At 42.0% G+C, this 21326-nt stretch overlaps 1 protein-coding gene across 5 annotated transcripts in view; it reads right to left on the bottom strand.

The window, feature by feature from the left end:
- The window catches only part of lcmt1 (leucine carboxyl methyltransferase 1), a 65189-nt gene that overhangs the window by 6011 nt on the left and 37852 nt on the right, over positions 1-21326 (bottom strand). For all 5 annotated transcript variants that reach the window (XM_052022176.1, XM_052022177.1, XM_052022178.1 and 2 more), the window contains exons 8-9: positions 1226-1346; positions 73-174 (exon numbers count right to left, since the gene is read on the bottom strand). In XM_052022176.1, the coding sequence (XP_051878136.1) occupies positions 73-174; positions 1226-1346 (223 nt within the window). The remainder of the gene's footprint in view (positions 1-72; positions 175-1225; positions 1347-21326) is intronic.

The following is a 21326-nucleotide window of genomic DNA, read 5'->3' as shown; positions in this document are numbered from 1 at the left end:
GACAATGAAAGATCAAATCTGCCCTTGGTTAATGGAGAGTATGCATGTAATTACAACAAAGCTGTACAAGACCTGTGTCTCCAAAGTATGACAGACATCCACTCCAGCAAGGTTGCACTGCCGTCGCTGCAAGTTTTCTATCATCACCTGGCCAAAGCGATCAGTCATATTCACCTGAAACATTTGAAATGAGTAGAACGTTCTCATTAATTTTTGTGAAGCAGTGACTTCAAAGCTGGCAAACATGACAACCAGCTATGCCAACAATTTCTCAAAAAGCAGAGGATTAAGTTCATTTGACTACAAGTGACATGGACTAAAGGAAAAACATTGTCATTGAGTCATACAGCATAGGAATAGCCCATCGAGGCTGTGCTAACCATCAAACACCCATTTACACTAATCCTCCACTAACCTATTTTATTCTCCCCACTGTCCCATCAGATCCCCCCAGATTCTACCACTCACCTACACTAGGGGTAATTTATAGCAGCCAACCCACATATCTTAGGGATGTGGGAGGAAACTCGAGCACCCGGGGCAATCCCACAGAGACACATAGAGAACATGCAAACTCCACACACACAGCCCCGGAGGTCAGGATTGAAACTGGGTCGCTGGAACTGGGAGACAACAGCTCTACTAACAGTGGCACTTGCCACCCAAATACTATAGAGACAGTCCACGGTTTGCATTTGGGTTCTGTTCCTGAGAATTGTCTGTAAGCTGATTTCTCTGCAAGTCAGAAACATCCATTTTCTATAGCCACCACTCTAACACGCTACACATACTTGCTATAATTCTTTCAGTTCATTTAATAATCACCCTAACACTACCCATAATTGAACCAATTGTTTCCATTCATTAATGAATACCATGAAATATTTCATTATTATTACTATCTTGAAAAATATAGAGAGCTAGATTTTTGTAAGTCAGGTCATCTGTAACGCGGGGAGCAATCATCTTGAGATAAAGAACTACAACCATGAAAATCTTAGCTGAAGTTATTAAATTTAAAAATACAAAGGATTTCAAATGCTTTAGTACAGGTAGTAATTATCTCTCCAAATTTCTATACAGTGCACAGCATATTCATATGCACCCCACAACTTTGCTGAATTAAGTTAACCTTTCCACTTTTCAATAGTGAGGAAAGACATGGGCTTCCCAGCAAGTCCAACTTTAGTAAACAACTGCCTGGGAAAATTATCAATATTATTACCTGCTCATAATTAATAAACATGGTGGTACTGAAAGTACTTGAAGCCCACTTTATCAATTCTGCAGATTGCTCAGGTGTCATGTACACGAGAACACATTCTGCCATTAGCAATGTTGGCAACCTGGGTGAAAAATAATGGAAGGTTAACATGCTTGTGCCAAGAACAGGACATTCTAAATAGAAAACAGTGATACATTAGATGCTTGCAATTTTATAATGCACCTAATCCCACAAGATTCCTCGACTGTAAGTATTGTGAACAGGAGTCAAAATTTAGTTCACAGTCATCGAACTAGTGTATTGAAAACATGAGACATTTGACACATAATTAATGTTTCTTCTCCAGAATGCTTTTCTATAGTGGAAAATATGCAAATATATGGCAGACAGCAAGGAATATATCAACACCTTCCTGTGTTGATAATGCCCAGTGTGCAGGTATATTTAGTAAATACCTCGTGAAGCAGGTGTCCAACAAAGCTAGGGAGTATGGAAAAATGTTTCTATGTCAAGAGTTGTCAGGAAGTGCCATGCCCAGCCAGAGACAATGCTTAATTCCTTTTACAGGGAAATACATGGTTATCTTTAATAAAAGGCTTATTAAGCATAACAGTTAGCGAGACGGTATTACAGCACCAGCGATCGGGGTTCGATTCCCGCTGTCTGTAAGGAGTTTGTATGTTCTCTGCGTGTCTGCGTGGGTTTCCTCCAGGTGCCCTGATTTCCTCCTACATTTCAAAGATGTATGGGTAGGTTAACACGGGTTTAAATGGGCAGCACAGACTCATTGGGCCGGAAGGGCCTGTTACCATGTTGTATAAAGAAAGTTTTTTAATAAAGGGTAGAGAAAAAAGCAGGAGAATTGAATTGCAAGAATGCCTTATTGGGAGTAAAACACTTGCACTGACTTGATAGGATACATTGATTGTTTCTGTGCTGCAGTATTCTAGATTCAGTCCAATTTCAGACCACACAGAAAATTGGTAGGTAACTAGAAGTTGCAATATATACCAAAATCAACTACACATTCGTTTTGAGAACTGAAAAACAGTGAAGGCCTATAAGCTTGTTTTGAACTTCGGCTAGACCGGAAATCTCAATGGTTCACCATCAGGCTCACCAGGCAATGCTCTCCCTCTAACATACTGGGGCTCCGTTCTTGCACTCCCTTCCCACTCACTGGGATCTCGGTTCCCACGTTCCCTCTACCACACTGGGGCCCCAGTTCCCACACTCTAACACAAGGTGACCCAGTTCCTGCACTCCCTTTCAACTTGCTTGGTTCACTGGACTATTTATTATTAAATGATGTACCATCTTAAAAATAAGTGAATTCAAGGAGTGTTGAGGTTTAAATAGAAATAATGCCCAATAGTTCAGAGATTAACTAATCTTGCACTGCTAAAATCCCGAGAAATAAAGACATGGAAAAAATGCAAAAAAGTTAAACAACAAGTGACACCAATGCTAAGAGAGTATAATAAATCAGCTGGTGTTCTCTTCACCAGGAAGAAGGCTGAGGGGTTAGCGAATGAAGGTCTGTGAGATAATGGAAGAGTACAAAAGGAGACCATTGTAAGATTAAGTAGGCAGCTTAAAACCAGGAAAGAAGTGGAAATTTGGGTTTACTGAGTGAGAAGAGAGAACAAAGTATAAATGTAAATTAGCAGTGCATGTTCCAGAAACAGTGGCGATTGCAGAAGGTAGAAAATAAAGGAGGTTGCAATCTGACATAATAACTTAATCTCATTATTGAAATGCTTTGTTTTTCCTTGTCACTTTGCCAGTTAGACATTGCCGAGGTATAGTAAGAGAAGCAAATAACATTATTTGCACTCCCCTATTTAGGGGAGTATTTTATACTCATGAAAAAAAATGTGGGCATCATCAAGGCTAATATAGCTTAATCATATAACAGTAAGCAGCCACGATAATTGATTTAGGAAAAAATGAATGCTAAACTACATCTTCACTAAATGCTGAATTGGGGGAGAAAAGTGTTTGCTGTCAGGGTACAATACATTTAAAAAAACTATGCAGAAAATTAAAGAAATTCTAAAAATTTGAGTGAAAGTTCTTTGTAGTAAAGTTTGTACATTGATTAAGGAAGAATATTTCAGAGACAAAAATGAGTTACATAAAACATCTAAACCTGCAAAATTAAACATTAAAATCCAACATATTTTGCCACTGAATAATTATGTGTTTGAATATAAAGGCTATATTTATAACTATGATCTCTGGCAGGAAAATGCACAGGAACAGGAACATTAACTGTCTTGGAGCTTCTGTAAGTAGAGTTTGAAATTTGATCTCAACCCTCTTCAGCCCAATTAAAACATTTACAGTAAAGTAAAACACCCTGAGTCCCCTATATACAGTGTAATAAATGATTTGTACAGGATAAATCATGCTTATTAAATCTAGTTCTTTGATAACATAGTGGAGAGGGTTAATGAGGGTGGTGCAGTTGATGTTATGGGTACGCACTTTAAAAAGACATCTGACAAAGTACTATACAATAGCCAAATTACTGCCCATGGGATTAAATGGGCAGCAGCAGTATGCATCTTAGTTAGACAGACAGTGGTGCAGTTTTGTCCAGGCTGGAGAAAAAGTATGCTGTGGTGTTCTCTGGGGATTGGCATTAGAACTACTGGTCTTTCTTACTGCTCTGTAGGGTCTCCTCTTTGTATTAACGACTTGGTCTCTGGTTTACAGCAGACAGAGGAATGAAGAGGTAGGAGATAAACTTGTCATGGAGTGGTACAGCACCGATACAGGCCGTTCAGCCCACCACGTCCATGCCTATCTACACTAATCCCATTAATCTCCATTAGAACTGTACCCTTCTATACTTTGCCTATTTAAGTGTCTAAGTGCCTCTTAAATGTAATGATTGTATCTGATTCCACCACCTCCTCCTGTGGCAATTTCCAGACATCAACCACTCTCTGTGAGAAAAAACTTACTTCTCAGATCCCCTTTAAAACCCCTTCCTTAACAAAATGATGCCTTGTTTTTGATATCCCTACCATGGGAAGATGACTTTTTCCGATCTACCCTATCTATGCCTTTCATGACCTTATATACTGCTATCAGGTCATCCCTCAGCCTTCTATGCTCCAGGGAAAAGAAACCCAACCTCTCCAATCTCTCCCTATAACTAAGTCCTCCAATCAAGGCAACATCCTGACGAGTCTCCTCTGCACTCTCTCCACCAGAACCACATCCTTCCTATAGTGTGGCAGCCAGAAATGCACAAAATACTGCAAGTGCAGCTTAACCAATATAGTACCCAGCTCTGATATTCTGTCCCCAATCTATGAAGAGAAGCATGTCATTTGCCTTCTTCACCACCCCATCCACTTGTGTTGCCACTTCCAGGCAACTATGAACTTGGACCCCTAGTTCTCTCTGTTTATCAACATTCCTTAGTGCCCTACCATTTACATTATATGTCCTACCCCTACTTGACTTGCCAAAATGCATCACCTCACATTTGTCAAGATTAACTTCCATCTACCAATGCTCTAACCAGCTTCCCAACTGATCTATATCCCACTGTAGTCTCTGTCAACCTTCCTCGCTGTTAACACCACCAATTTTCATGTCATCCACAAACTTACTACTTTCACATCCAAGTTAATATATACCACAAACTGCAAAGGTCCCAGCACCAAGTCCTGTATCTAGACATAGACTTCCAATCAGAAAAACATCCTTCCCCCATTACTCTCTGCTTCCTATCACCAAACCAACATTGGCTCCAATCAGCCAGCTCACCTTGGATCCCATGTGCCTTAACTTCCTGGATCAGCCCATCATGCGGGATCTTCTCAAATGCCTTACTAAAGTTCATATAACCAACATCTACCACCCTGCCTTCATCAATCTCTTTATCATCTCCACAAAAAACTCTAATTAGTGAGAAGGCACCCTGCCTCACGAAACCATGTTGATTACCCCCGATCAGTCCCTGCTTTTCCAAATGTAGATCAATCCTGGCCCTTAGGATTTTCTCCGATAATTTCCCTAGGCTCCCCAGCCTGTAGTTACCTGGTTATATTCCTGCTGCCCTTCTTACACAAAGGAACAACATCAGATATTCTCCAGTCTTCTGGTACCTCTCCTGCAGCTAATGAAATGCAGAAATCTGTGTCATGGCCCCAGCTTTCTCCTCCCTTTATTTCCCGTAGCATTCTGGGATAGATCCCATCCGGCCCTGGGAATTTATCCACCCTTATGCGTTCCAAAACATTTAACACCTCCACCTTCTTAATACCTCCATGCTCTAGGCAATCAAAGTATCCCTCCCTGAACTCGCTATTCTCCATGTCTGTATTCACCAAGGAGAACGATACAGCCTCACCCACATCTCCTGACTCACACAGATTACCCCTTTGGTTCCTAAGGGCATCCACTCTTTCTCTGGCTACCCTCTTGCTTTCAATATACTTCCAGAATGACTTAGTCTTTCCTGCCAAGGATATTTCATGACCTCTTTTTGCCCTCCTAATTTCCTTCTTAACATCTCTTCAGCATGTCCCAAAGCATATCTCAATCAGTTGAGCTATTGTTGAATTGTAGTCACAGTAGGATGTACACACACAAGCTCCCACAAACCATAAAAGTGACCAAATAATTTCTTGCACAATAATGTTGAGTGAGGGACAAATGATGACCAGGATATCTGGCATAATTTTCCTGCTCTTCTTTAAATAAATAAGCTTTATAAGAACTTACAGCAAAAAGATCAAGAAAGTAATGAAAACTGCCAGGAATGATGGAGACACAAGAGAACTAGAGAAACAAACAAAAAATGCTGTAGGAATTCAGCAGGTCAGGCAGCATCTGTGGAAGGAAATAGACAGTCAACCTGGCGTCCATTTCACTCCACGGATGCTGCCTGGTCCAATGAGTTCCTCTAGCACTTTGTTTGTTACTTAATGCTGGGCAGGATGGTCCTGGGACCAGACTGCTGCCCAGTCTCACATCCTAAGGTGCCTGGCCACCCTCACCTGGACACAGAGGGCTGAGGGACCTGATCCTGTGAGAGGTGAGTAGCCTCCAGTAGTGTATCACTGGGCTCTGCTGCTTTCCAACATCCAGACAGCCTGAGTTTTTCAAATATATTTAGAAACAAATCATTGGAAGAATGATTAAAAATGTTTTAAATAATCAAAAAACAATTATAACCTGTAGAATGCCGAACAATTATTTTAATGTATTTTAAGATTAGAAGTAGTGCAAAATAATTCAAGCATTTCCCCTGCACTTACTGTTTTCCACCGGGTCAGCCACCCTATTCAAGTGAAGGGAGTTGCCTTCTGTACGCATTCAGCCTTCCAATGCCCGCTCTGCCTTGTTCCACTCAACTCAATGAAAAGCCCAGTGGTGGGACAAGATGAGTGAAACACATTGAACCACAAGCAGCTGGCAGCCAACAGTCCCCTACAGAGCTGCAGTCTGGCAGCCAGCTCAACGCAAGAGGGCTCAGATGAAATTTGTAGAATGGTGACGTGGAAATTTTGATTCAGAATTGGCTTGCCCAGAGAAGACAGAGGGTAGTGTGGAAGGGGGTTATTCTGGCTGGAGGTCCGTGACCAATGGTGTTCTGCAGGAGTCTGGGCTGGGGGCTCTGTTGTTTGTGATATAGTTTGCAAATGACACAAATACTGGTGCATTGTGGATAGTGTAGAGGGCTGTCAAAGGATACAGCAGAATACAGATCAATTACAAATATAGGTGGAAAAATGGCAGATGAAGTTTAATCTGAGCAAATGTGACATGTTGCACTTTGGAAGGTCAAATGTAAGGGAAAAGTATACAGTTAATGTCAAGCCCCTTAACCGCAATGTCTAGGACTCAATGTCTAGGTGAAGGGTCTCGACCCAGAATGTGAACTGTCCATTTGCCTGACCCGCCGAGTTCCTCCAGCTCCTTTGTTTGTTACCAGGATGCAGCCTGGTTTAGATGGTATGAGCTATAAAGAGAGGTTGGACAAACATGAGCTGTTTTCTCTGGAACATTGGAGGCTGAGGGGAGACCTGATAGAAATTTATAAAATTATGGGAGGCAAAGACACGGTAGACAGATAGAATCTTTTTCCCAGGGTAGTAATGTCAAGTACTAGAGGACATGCATTTAAGGTGAGAGGGGGAAAGCTTAAAGGAGATGTGTGGGGCAAGTTTTGCTTTAAAAACAAAGAGAACAGTAGGTGGCTGGAATGGTCTGCCAGGGGTCATGGTGGAAGCAAATATGATAGTGATGTTTAAGAGGCTGTTAGATACATAAGATGCAGGGAATGGCATGATATGGATCATGTACAGGCAGAAGAGATTTAGTTTAATTTGGCATTGTATTGGTGCAGATATCATGGGCTGAAGGGCCTGTTCCTGTGCTGTTCTATGTTCTAATCGGCAAACATTAAACAATCAGAATAAAGAACAGGTCCTTCGGCCCACCAATCTGTGCTGACAATTTAAACTGCACATTTGCCTGCCCATGTGTACATCCCTCTATTCCCTGCCAATTCATGTGTCTCCCTAAATGCCTCTTAAATGTTACTATTGTATCTGTTTTCACACCTCCCCTGGCAACGCATTCCAGGCACCTACCACTCCGTGTAAATATACTTGCCACGCAAATCTCCTTCAAACTTTCCCCCTCTCACCTTAAAGCTATGTCTGCTAGTATTTGACATTTCTACCCTGGGATAAAGACCCTGACTATCTACTCTATCTATACCTCTCAGAATTTTATGTAATTCTATCAGGTGGCCCCTCGGCCTCTGACACTCCAGAGAAGACAATTCAAGTTCGTATAACCTCTCCTTTTAGCTAATACTCTCTAATCCCCGCAGCATCCTTGTGAACCTCTTCCACACCCTCTCCAAAGCCTCCACATCCTTCCTGTAATAGTGATCAGAACTGCACACTTTACTCCAAATGTGCTGCAACATGACTTGCCAACTTTTATTCTCAATGCCCTGACCGATGAAGGCAAGTATGCTGTACACTTTCTTTACCACCCTATCTACTTGTGTTGCCACTTTCAGAGAGCTACTCTAAAAAACCTCTACAGATGTCCTGCTGGAAGTATCCTGACTGGTTGCATCATTGCCTGGTACAGCAATTGGAATGCGCAGGAAAGCAAAAAGCTGCAGAGTAGTGGACTCAGCCCAGTACATCACAAACACATCCCTCCCTACTATCAGTAGTATCTACAGGAGGCACTGCCTCAAGAAGGCAACATCCATTATCAAAGAGCCCTACCATCTGGGCCATGCCACCTTCTCACAGCTACCATCGGGCAGGAGGTACAGAAACTTGAAGTCCCACAGCACAAGGTTCAAGAACAGCTTCAACCATTTGGTTATTGAACCAACCACCAGAATCCTAATCACTACCTCAGTAATAGCAACACTATGACCATTTTGCACTACAAAGGACTTTATTTTATTTGTTCCAATTGTTTTTTCTTATAAAAATTGTGTATAATTTGTTTAATTTATGTTTTTTCTTATGAATGTTGCTTATATACTATATGCCCCTGATGCTGCTGCAAGTAAGTTTTCATTGCACCTGTGCAAACGTGTACTTGTGCATATAATAGCAAACTCAACTTTTGACTTTAAATATGCACTTGCCCCTCAAGATCACTCGTACAATCATGCTCCTAGTGGTCTTGCTGTATACTTGCTGCTTACATTTGACCTCCCAAAGGTCAGCATCTCTCACTTATCCAGTTTAAATTCCACCTGCCATTTTTCTGCCCATATTTCCAACTGGTTTATATCCTGCTGAATCCTTTGACAACCTTCCTCATTATCCACAAATCCACCAATTCCTGTGTCCTCTGCAAATTTACTAATCAGCCCACCTACATGTTCATCCAACTTATCACACAGAGGTCCCAGCATTGATCCTTGCAGAACATCACAGGTCACAGACTTCCAGTCAGAATAACACTCCTCTGTCTTCAATGGCAATGTCGAATTTGAACCCAACCTACCATGTCTGTGTATTGATGTGCCTTAATCTTCTGGATCAGCCTGTCGTGACAGACTTTGCTGAAAGCTTTACTAAAGTCCATGTAGACAACATCCACTGCCCTACCCTTATCAATCATCTTCATCACCTCCTGAAAAACTCAATCGAGTTTGTTAGACATGGCCTCCCCACACAAAGCCACAAAATCTTGTTGTTTTGTCACAAAAACTATGGTTAATGCTGCAATATGACTAATGATCCTGAAAAGCTTGCCTAATAATATCACATACTCTACAGAGTGAATAGATTTGTCTAAACACAACAGCAATTATCAAAACAGATTCATTAATCATTGAAGGGGCAATCAGGTGTACTTTCATAATGAACAATTAAACCTTTCCCACACAAAATGATTAAAGTAGCCACCCCACAATTCCCTAAAGACTGCAGAGGCAATTTGATTGGTAACATAGAAATAAAGCCTAGATTTAAGAATTGTAAAAGCATCACAGAAAGCAAACCTAATTAAGATGTGTACTATTCTGTCTCATTAGCCTTCTAACTTTATACATTAATTATGACAATGTTACCTTAACATTAATTGCACAATTTAGTTAGAACACTAAAGCACAATATAGGCCCTTCGGCCACAATGTTGTGCCGAACTTCAAACCTCGCCTAAGACTACCTAACCCCTTCCTCCCACACATCCTTCTATTTTAAATTCCTCTGTATGCTTATCTAATAATCTCTTGAATTTGACCAATGTACCTGCCTCCACCACCATCCCAGGCAGCGCATTCCATGCACCAACCACTCTCTGGGTAAAATACCTTCCTCTGATATCTCCCTTGAACTTCCTACACATTACTTTAAAGCCATGCCCTCTTGTATTGAGCATTGGTGCCCTGGGAAAGAGGCGCTGGCTGTCCACTCTATCTATTCCTCTTAGTATTTTGTACACCTCTATCATGTCTGCTCTCATCCTCCTTCTCTCAAGAGTAAAGCCCTAGCTCCCTCAGTCTCTCCTCATAATGCACACTCTCTAAAGCAGGTAGCATCCTGGTAAATCTCCTCTGCACCCTTTCCAACACTTTCACATCCTTCCTGTAATGAGGCAACCAGAACTGGACACAGTACTCCAAGTGTGGTCTAACCAGAGTTTTGTAGAGCTGCATCATTACCTCACGGCTCTTAAACTCGATCCCTCGACTTATGAAAGCTAACATCCCATAAGCTTTCACCCCATAACGACTCTATCCACCTGTGAGGCAACTTTCAGGGATCTGTGGATGTGGACCCCCAGATCCCTCTGCTCCTCCACACTGCCCAGAATCCTGCCATTAACTTTGTACGCTGCCTTGGAGTTTGTCCTTCCAAAGTGTACCACCTCACACTTCTCCAGATTAAACTTGATCTGCAACTTCTCAGCCCAGCTCTGCATCTGATCAATGCCCCTCTGCAATCTTCAACAATCCTCTACAGTACCCACAACACCACCAACCTTTGTGTCGTCTGCAAACTTGCCAACCCACCCTTCTACCCCCTCATCCAAGTCATTAATAAAAATCATGAAAAGCAGAGGTCCCAGATCCGATCCTTGTGGGTCACCGCTAGTCACAGCGCTCCAATCCGAATGCACACCCTCCACCACAACCCTCTGCTTTCTACAAGCAAGCCAATTCTGAATCCACATGGCCAAGCTTCCCTGGATCCCATGCTCTCTGACCTTCTGAAGAAGCCTACCATGCAGAACCTTGTCAAATGCCTTACTAAAATCCATGTAGACCACATCTACTGCACTACCCTCATCAATCTGTTTGGTCACCTCCTTGAAGAACACTATCAGGCTTGTGAGACATGATCTGCCCTTCACAAAGCCACACTGGCTGTCCCTGATCAGATCATGATTCTCTAAATGCCCATAGATCCTATCTCTAAGAATCCTTTCCAACAACTTGCCCCTCACAGACATAAGGCTCACTGGTCTGTAATTCCCTGGACTATCACTACTACCTTTTTTGAATAAGGGGACAACATTCGCCACCCTCCAATCCTCCAGTACCATTCCCGTGGACAACGAGGACTCAAAGTTCCTAGCCAAAGGCTCAGCAATCTCCTCCCTCACCTTGCGAAGCAGCCTGGGGAATATTCCATCAGGCCCCAGGAACTTATCTATCCTAATATTTTCTAACAGCTCCAACACATCCTCTCTAGATATCAACATTCTCTAGAACATTAACCTTACTAACACTGTCCTCAGCGTCAAGGCCCCTCTCCTTGGTGAATACTGAAGAGAAGTATTCATTGAGGACCTCACCCACTTCCACAGCTTCCAGGCACACCTTTATCCCTTTATTGCTAATCGGTCCTACCTTTACTCCTATCATCCTTCTGCTTTTCACGTAAGTGAAAAATGCCTTGGGGTTTTTCTTAACCCTACTCACCAAGGGCTTTTCATGTGTCCTTCCTTGCTACCCTATCAAGAGACCTATCTGGTCCTTGCTGCCTAAACCTTACGTATGCTGCCTTCTTCCTCCTAACTAGATGTTCCACCTCTCTTGTCAATCATTCTTTCTCTGCCTCACTGGGACAAATTTATCCCTAACATCCTGCAAGAGATCCCTGAACAACAACCACATCTCCATAGTACATTTCCCTTCAAAAATGTCATCCAAATTCACACTTGCAAGTTCTAGCCTTATAGCCTCATAATTTGCCCTTCCCCAATTAAATATTTTCCTGTCCTCTTTGCTCCCCTCCTTGTTCATGACAATGCTAAAGGTTAGGGAGCAGTGGTCACTGTTGCCCAAATGCTCACCCACTGAGAGACCTGTCACCAGACCCAGTTCATTACCTAATACTAGATCTAATATGGCATTCCCTCTAGTCGGCCTGTCAACAATGTTAGTAGACATTTTATTTATAAAAGTAAACAATGGTTAGACTCCAGCTTTAAAAATAAAAGCTTAGTGCCTTTCATGGCATCAGGACATCCCAAAAGTTTCACAGCAAATTAAATGCTTAAGAAGTGGAGACAATGTTGCAAAGTTGGACTCGTGCAAGCCAATTTATGGGTGTCAAGTTCCCACAGACAGCAAGGTGAGGAGCAGATAAACTGTGCTTTCTGTGATGTTATGAATGGATAAATACTGGCCTGGACATGAGGATTACTCTGTAGAATCTTTTACATTTACCCAAGTTAGGATCTTGGTTTAATACCTCCTCTGAAAGATGCCCCTTCAGTACTTCAGTTAAGGTAGATTTTCACGGTCAAGTCTCCAGAATGGGACTTGAACCCAGAACCTTCTGAATCTGAAGCGACCACGGCATCCGTCAAATGCATTCAATATTCCATCAGCTCAGGACGCTCTAGAAAGTCTTCCTCAAAAATTGCTCACTTTATGTGCTTGCACATGTTATCCAGCAAATGCAATGCTGAAATCCTGTTAGGAAATATATGCAGGCCCTACCCCTCAATCTCATTGATTGTGCTTTCTCTTTCAAGACCTTCAATCTTAGTCTTGAGCACAGTTACATTGAACTTGCTTGACAGACATACCATTCTTAACAGAAAACAAAAATAATCATCCTGAAAATATTCAAATGCTCAGCTTCTCACACTCCAGTTAACCATAAAACCATAGAACAATACAGCACATATCTAAGGATATGAAATAAAAACAGAAAATGCTGGAAACACTCAGCAGGTCAGGCAGCATCTGTGGAAAGAGAAGCAGTTAAAGTTTCAGGTTGAGGTCCCTGTGTCAGAATGAGGAACGACATAAAACAAAGTAATTTTAATTTGCTGAGAAAATGTGGGAGGGAGGGAGTCACTCTGTTAGGTGAGGACAGGATTGCTGTAGGGATAAGTTTACAGAAGATTAATGAAGGCACTTGGAGGGAAATAACACAAACAATAGACACCTAAAAGCACTGAGACAAAGTTTTTGGCATGAGCAGTTTTTTTTGATTTTCATCAACTGAGGGTATAGATTTTGCCAGGTGAGAAGATCCCTTTCGTCATTTTACTTATCACTCACCATCATTCTCCTTTCAACTACAACAACACTAAGAGCAAAGGCATCCCAAGGCACTTTATTACACGGTCAGACAAAACTGACCGTGTAATAAAGTAATAAAAAAGAGACGTGGACAACAAATGTCATAAAAGATGTGCCCTAAAGGATATGTGGAAGAGAGGTTCTGGAAGGGAATTCTCGCATGGGACCTCAGGATGGGTCTATCATGGTCCCTTGGCCCAAATGAGTTGGGGGCCTCACAAGTGGCAATTGGCCTCATTATATTAAAAAACAGTCAAAATAGACATAATTAAAAATGTTTCTTATAAATTGAATTTTAAATCACATTCATTTGATATAAATTATTGGTATTGGTTTTGGTAATGGTTTATTATTGTCACTTGTACCAAAGTACAGAGAAAAACTTGTCTTGCATACCGTTCGTACAGATCAATTCATTACACAGTGCCTTGAGGTAGTACAGGATAAAAACAATAACAGAATACAGAGAATACTTAGTGACACAGAATTTAAATTTAAAGAGTAGAATGATTATAGTAAAAGTAATGAGTAGATCTGCTGAGAGCAGCTTGCAACGAGTCGCCACACTCCGGTGCCATCTCGCTATTTAAAAACAATGACATTAATTAAAAGCAGTAAATCGCATCAGTTACCTTCACTGCCCTCTTTCATCCAGGCTGGCCACTGGATTTAGATGAATGAAGTTGTGCCATAAAGCTGGGAGGCCAGATACAAGGTGTATCTGCCCCTCAGCTCCGCACAACTGAGCTTCACCCCTGTACAGAGTGTAGTCCATGGGCAACGCAGATCACAGGCAGCGCAGTCAGATGCACTAGCACCCGACCTCCAGCTCATTCCATATTCATGCATTTCAATGCACAGGACTGCAAGCCAGGACCCATGAAGCACTGTTAGCCAGCTGATCTTTCTGGAACAGTTGGCAGAACAGAATTGTGGTTCAGACCAATGTGTTGCAAGAGGAGAGACTTGAAACAGATTAGATCGGAGGAATGGCAAGCTCTTAAGGTGACTTGAAGGGCTGGAGAAGATTACAGCGATACATCACCAAGATGCTGTCCCAACACAAGAATATGAATTTTAAATGGGAAACTGTAGATTATTTGTAGAAAATTATTTTGTATTTCATGGCCAGCCTTTTAAATGGGGTGTTGCTAAGCCACTTTCTTGAACTGCTATGGTGCAAATATTGAAGTCACTCCCTCTGTGTGGTTAGGGAGCAAGTTCAGGACTTTGAGCCAGTGATGATTGAGAAATGATGATATATGCATGAATGGATAGTACAAGATTTGGAGGGGTTGAAGGAGGTGACACTGTGCCTGTGTACCTGTTGCCCAGGTCTCTCCTGATTCTTAAGGAAGCAAATCTGGAGAATACTTTAGTGAGCTGCTAGCATATACTTTGTAACTGACATACTGTAACCAAAGTACATTAGTGGTAGATGCCAGGATGTACATTGGCTGTCAATCTAGCTGACCAGTTTATTCCGGATGGGTTTGAGTTTCTCCAGTATCATTGGAACTACACTCAACTGGGCAAGTGTCGAGCATTCCATCGTATTGACATGTACCTTTAGACGTGGAAAAGCTTAAGAATCTGGAGATTAACCACTCACTACAGAATACGGAGCCCCTGCCCTGCACTTACAGCTGCAGCAGATTGGCTGGTCCAAATAAATTTCTGATGACCCCCCCCCTAGGATGTTAGTGGTGGCAGCAGTCTCAAAACATGGAGAGGATCCAGTTTACATGGTCTACGTAGGAAATGGCAACTTAGGCAGTCCTGGGAAAGAGGCTCTGCCAACATAGTTTGAGAGGCTATGGTCAAAGATGAAAATACAGAATCTCAGGGTAACAAGATCTGAATAGTTACCTCAGAGTTTATGCAAATTTGCACACAGTTATGGGAGACAAGAGTTCTGATTCACAAAAAACTGGCACCAATATAGGGAAGAAAGTTGTTCTGTTTTAGACATACTGCAATTAAACCTGGCTAAGATTAGTGTCACAGAAAAGAAAAAATCAGGCAACTCAGACTGTCAACAAGTCCTTAAACTCAAGAGATGGGTGGGAGTGGGGAAGAGGATTCAGATGTCGATATAGCTACACATTTACGCATGTCAAGGACACAGGGAAAACAGCAATGTTAGGTAATAACAGGCAGGGGCTAACAGGAAGGGACAATGCTAATATGCAAGAATGCATAATTAATCATCAAGGAAAAATGAAGAAAAAAAGTCAGACATTCTGAATGTACAAAATATTTGCAAGAAAATAGAAAAACTAAAACACAAATAGAGGAAGACATGTTCTGAATCTAAAATCAGTTACAGAAACATAGTGGTAGTGACCAATAATGGAATTTAAGTGTTCCAGGGTATTTTCTGCTTAGTAAGGACACACAAAAGAAAAAGGAGGCTCTAATAATAGAGAATGGCAAAGGACCATGGTAAGGATGTTGATAGTGGGAGATTGCTATCATGGAGACATGGCTGAAGGATGGGCAGGGCCAGCAACTCTTGCTCTCCATCTTAAGTGGGCAACCCCCTTTTCTCCCTTACTTACTTGCTCTCCACCCTAACTCTCAACTAAAAGAACATGTCCACCCTGTCAAAACTCCTCAAAATCTTATACATTTCCTTAAGACCATCTCTCAATTTTTCTAACTCCCATGGGCATAAGCCTGACCTTTTCTTATATGACTACCTCTTCATTTAAAGAAACAACCTAGAGTACCCTCTCCATGCTGCATCCATGACAGTATGGAGTACTCCAAGCGTGGTCTCACCACTGCTCTGTAAAGCTGCATCAAATTTCCTTACTATACTACCCTGCACCTCAAGTAATAAAGGCCAACATTCCAATAGCCTTAGTCACCTGAATTACTTGCTGTACCTGCATGATAATGTTTTGTGCTTCATGTCCCAGGACTGTCAGATCTCTTTGCACTGCGAGCTTTTGTAATCTCACTCCATTGAAGTAGTAACTTGTTTTTATATCCTTCCTTCCAAAATGGATAACCTCAGTTTCTCTCACATTTCACTCCATTGCCAACTTCTTGCCCACTCATTTAACCTTTTGCAGACTCTATGTCCTCCTCACAACTTGCTTACCAACTATCTTTGTTCATCAGCAAATTGGGCTACAATAATACATTCTGTTACTTAATTTAAGTTGTTAATATAGATTGTAAATAGTTGAGGCCTCAGTATGACTCCTTGTGGCACCCCATTTGTTATAGTCTATCAATCTGAAAATGACCCACTTATCTCTACTTTTTTTTATTAGTTAGCCAGTCCCCTATACATGCCACCATACTACTCCATCTTGTACAGTAACTTTTTATGTGACACCCTACTGAAAGCCTTCTGGAAATGCAGATATAATACATCTACCAGTTATCCTTTAGCCAGCTTGTTTGTCATCCTCAAAAACACTCCAGTAAATTTGTCAAACATGATTTCCCTTTCATAAAACCCTGTTGACTCTGCTTAACTTCCTTATGATTTTCTAAATGTCCTACCATTATCTCCTTAATAATGAATTCCAGCATTTTCCCAATGGCAGACATTAGGCTAACTGGCCTACAGTTTCCTGCTTCCTGTTTCCCTCCTTTCTCAAATAGTGGTGTTATATTTGCAGTTTGCCAATCTCCAAGGACCTCTCCAGAACTCAAAAATTTAGCAGATTACAACCAATACATCTGCAGCCATTTTCTTAAAGATGCTAGGATGCAGGCCATCAAGTCCAGGGAACTCATCAGCTTGGAGCCCCATTAGTTTGCTTGGTAGATTTTCTTTACTGATGGACTAGCACGTTTCTCCCTTGCTATAGTCCCTTGATTAAGTATTATTGAGATGTTTTTAGTGTCTTCCACTATGAAGACAGATTCAAAATATTTATTTGCAATCAATCTCTGTAATTTATCTCCTTCCCATTATCAAATTCCAGACCCACATTCTAAGGGACCAACATTTTCCATAGTGACTTGCTGCCTTTTCTGTGAAAGCTCTTAACCTCTGTTTGCTAGTTGACTTTCATCTTCTTCCTTTTTATATTTTTTAAGTCACGGTTTGCTGGTTTCTAAAAAAAAATTCACAATCCTCTGGCCTATCACTAATCTTTGCAAAACTGAATGCCTTTTCTTTCAATTTGATCCCATTCTTAACTTCCTTAGTTAGCCGTAGATGGTGCATACATCTCATAGGGCCTCTCTTTCTTTTTGGAATATACCTTAAATGTCCACTACTGCTGATCTACCCTCTTTCTCTTTAATCTATTTTCTCCATACACTTTATCTGTCTTCATACTGTTATGATAGCTTTTATTTAACTTCAGGCACAAGACCCAAGTTTCTCAGACTGAATCTGAAATTCTACTGTGCTATGATCACTCTTTCCAACAGGATCTTTTACTATGTGATCACATATTAATCCTGTCTTATTATGTAGTACAAGGTCTAGAGCAGTCTGCTCCCTCAACATATTGCTCTATGAGGCCATTCCAATACACTCTAGCTCATTCTCAAGGCTACCCTTGCCTGTCTGGTCTGGCCTGGCCAACTGATGATTAAAATAGACCATAATTTTAGCAGTACCCTTCTTTCCAGCCTCCACTACTTTTTTTTTAATTTTCACTCTGTCCTACAGTATAACTACTATTTGTGGGTTTATACACTACTCCCACCAGTGACGTCTTACCCTTATCGTTTCTTATCTCCACTCAAACTAATTCTACAGTGTGAGCTTCTGAGCCAATATCATTGCTCACCACTGCAGTGATCTCATCTGACATTAACAGATCTACTCATCTCCTTTTCCTTTCTGCTGAAGGGTCAAATGCTCCAAATATTCATGCTTCCATAATGCCAGACCATGAGCTGTGTTTTCTCTGTGGGCTTTTCTCTTACAGGATCGGCTCGGGAGAAGTAAGAGCAGCAGGTCTCTAGCAGATAGGGACAGAGTAGTTAAAACAGTGTTGATTGGTTGATTAGAGGGAGTGAGTACTTGAGATAATTGGCAGGGACAAATATAAAGAGGGGTAACTGAAAAGGAGTGGCCAGTGTGTGAGTGGCTCAGGGTAGGAGTGGAGCTTTGAGGCTTTGGTGAGCAGAGATTTAAGGATGTGCTTGCTCCCAATGAGATAAGGCTGGATAAGTTCCTTTAATTAATTTAATTAACTAAGGAGTAGGTAATGAAGGCAGCAGTTAGGGCAGTTGTGTGCTCTATATGCAGTATGTGGGGAGTCAGGGACAGCACAGTTGTCCCTGATGACTACACCCGTAAAAGATGCATCTAGCTGCAGCTCCTGACAAACTGAGTTAGGGAACTGGAGCTGGATGAACTTAGGATCATTTGTGAGGCAAAATAGACAGGAGTTTCAGGGAGATAGTCACCCCTAAAAGTCAGGAGGCAGGTAGCTGGGTGACTGTTAGGAAAGGGAAGGAGTATAGACAGACAGAGCAGAGCACCCCTGTGGCTGTTCCCATCAACAATAAGTATGCTGTTTTGGATACTGCTGGTGGGGATGACCTACCAGGGACAAGTTGTCTCTGGCACTGAGACTGGACCCTCAGCTCAAAGGAAGGAAAAGAGGAGAGCAGTAGTGATAAGGGATTCGATAGTTAGGAGGTTCTGTGGGAGAGATCGAGAATCCCGGATGGTCTGTTGCCTCCCTGGTGCCAGGGTCTGCAATATCTCTGATTGAGTTCTCGATATTCTCAGGAAGGAGGGTGAGCAGCCAGATGTTGTGCTCCATGTAGGAACCAGTGATGTGGATAGGGAGGAGGAGGTCCTGCAAAGAGTTTAGAGAATTAGGTGCAAAGTTGAAGGACAGGACCTCCAAGGTTGCAATCTCAGGATTGCTACCCATGCCACGAGCTAGTGAGGCAAGAAATTGGAGGATCATGCAGCTAAATATGTGGCTAAGGAGATGGCGCAAGAGGGAGAGCTTCATGTTTCTGGACAATTGGTCTTCCTTCCAGGGAAGGTGGGACCTGTTCCAACAGGACTGTTTGCACGTGAACTGAAGGGGGCCTAACCTACTTGCGGGTAGGTTTGCTAGTACTGCTCTAGGGGGTTTAAACTAGATTTGTAGGGGAAGGGGAACCAGAGTGTTAAAGCAGATAGTGAGGTGGAGGAGGTTAAAGGTCATGTGAGGACTGCAGGTATAGACAGAAATCAATGGTTTGTACATGATAGAAATGTTCTCAGGTGCATCTATTTCCATGCAAGGAGTATTGCAGGTAAGGCAGATGAGTTTGGGGTGTGGATTGGCACGTGGGATTATGACATTATTGCTATTAGTGAGACTTGGATGCAGGAGGGGCAGGACTGGCAGATTACTGTTCTGGGGTTCTGTTGTTTCAGATGTGATAGAGGGGAGGCATGTAAGGGGGAGGAGTGGCATTACTAGTCAGGGAAAATATCACAGCTGTGTATAGACAGGACAGCCCAGAGGGCTTGTCTACAGAGGCCATATGGGTGGAGCTGAGGGACAGGAAAAGTGTGGCCACACTAATAGGGTTATATTATAGACCACCCAATAGTCAGAGAATTGGAGGAGCAAATCTGCCGTGAAAGAGACCGATGTAAGAAACAAAGTTGTAATAGCAGGGGATTTTAACTTTCCACATATTGACTGGGACTCCCACACTGAAAGGGCTGGATGGCTTGGAATTTGTCAAATGTGTTCAGGAAGGTTTTCTAAACCAACTAGAGAGAATACAATACTTGATCTCCTATTAGGGAACCAGACACTTCAGGTGACAGAAGTATGTGTAGGTGAGCATTTTAGATCCAGTGACCATAATGTCATTAGTTTTAAGTTAATTATGGATAAGGACAGGTCTGGTCCCCATGTGGAGGTTCTAAATTGGAGAAAGGCCAATTTTGTGGAAATGAGAAAGGATCTAGGAAGAGTGGATTGGGATAAGTTGTTTTCTGGCAAGGATGTGTTCAGTAAATGGAAAGCTTTCAAAGGTGAAATTTTGAGAGTGCAGAGTTTGCATGTTCCTGCCAGGATTAAAGGCAAAGTTAACAAGCATAGGGAACCTTTGTTTTCAAGGGATATTGGTGATCTGGTTAAGAAAAAGAGGTGTATAGCAGGTATAGGCATCTAGGAACAAATGAGGTACTTGAGGAGTATAGAAAAAGTAAGAAAATACTAAAAAAGGATATCAGGAAGGCAAAAAGAAGACATGAGGTTGCTTTGGCAGATAATGTGAAGGTAAACCTGAAGGGTTTCTACAAGTATATGAAGAGTAAAAGGATAGTGAGGGACAAAATTGGTCCCCCAGAAGATCAGAGTGGTCATCTGTGTGGAGCCTCAGGAGATGGGGGAGATCTTAAACAGTTTTCTTGCATTAGTATTTACTCAGGGAACTGGCATAGTGGATATGGAAGGAAGGGAAACAAGCAGTAGTGTCATAGAACATACAGAGATTAAAGAGGAGGAGGTGCTTGCTGCTTTACAGCAAATAAGGGTAGGTAAATCCCCCGGGCCTGATAAAATATTTCCTCAGAGATTGAGAGAGATGAGTGTAGAAATTGCAGGGGCACTGGCAGATGTATTTAAAATGTCCTTAGCCACAGGTGCGGTGCCGAAGGACTGGAGGGTAGCTCATGTTGTTCCATCCTTTTAAAAAAGGCTCTAAAAGTAAACCAGGTAATTACAGGCCAGTGGGCCTGACATCAGTAGTGGGTAAATTATTGGAAGGTGTTCTGAGAGATTGGATATACAAGTATTTGGACAGCCAAGGGCTGATTAGGGATAGTCAGCATAGCTTTGTGCGTGGTAGATAGCGTTTACCTAATCTTGAAGAGTTTTGAGGAGGTTACCAAGAAAGTAGATGAAGGAAAGGCTGTGGATGTTGTCTGCATGGACTTTAGTAAGGCCTTTGACAAGGTCCCATGTGGGAGGTTAGTTCAGAAGGTTGACACTAGGTATCCATGGAAAGGTTGTAAACTGGATTCAAAATTGGCTGTGTGGGAGAAGACAGTGGTAGTGGATGATTGTTTCTCAGACTGGAGGCCTGTGACTAGTGCTG

This window comes from Pristis pectinata, chromosome 8 (genome assembly GCF_009764475.1).
Source record: "Pristis pectinata isolate sPriPec2 chromosome 8, sPriPec2.1.pri, whole genome shotgun sequence".
In the NCBI taxonomy this organism is placed as follows: domain Eukaryota; kingdom Metazoa; phylum Chordata; class Chondrichthyes; order Rhinopristiformes; family Pristidae; genus Pristis; species Pristis pectinata.
This window is presented reverse-complemented; position numbering and strand designations above follow the sequence as displayed.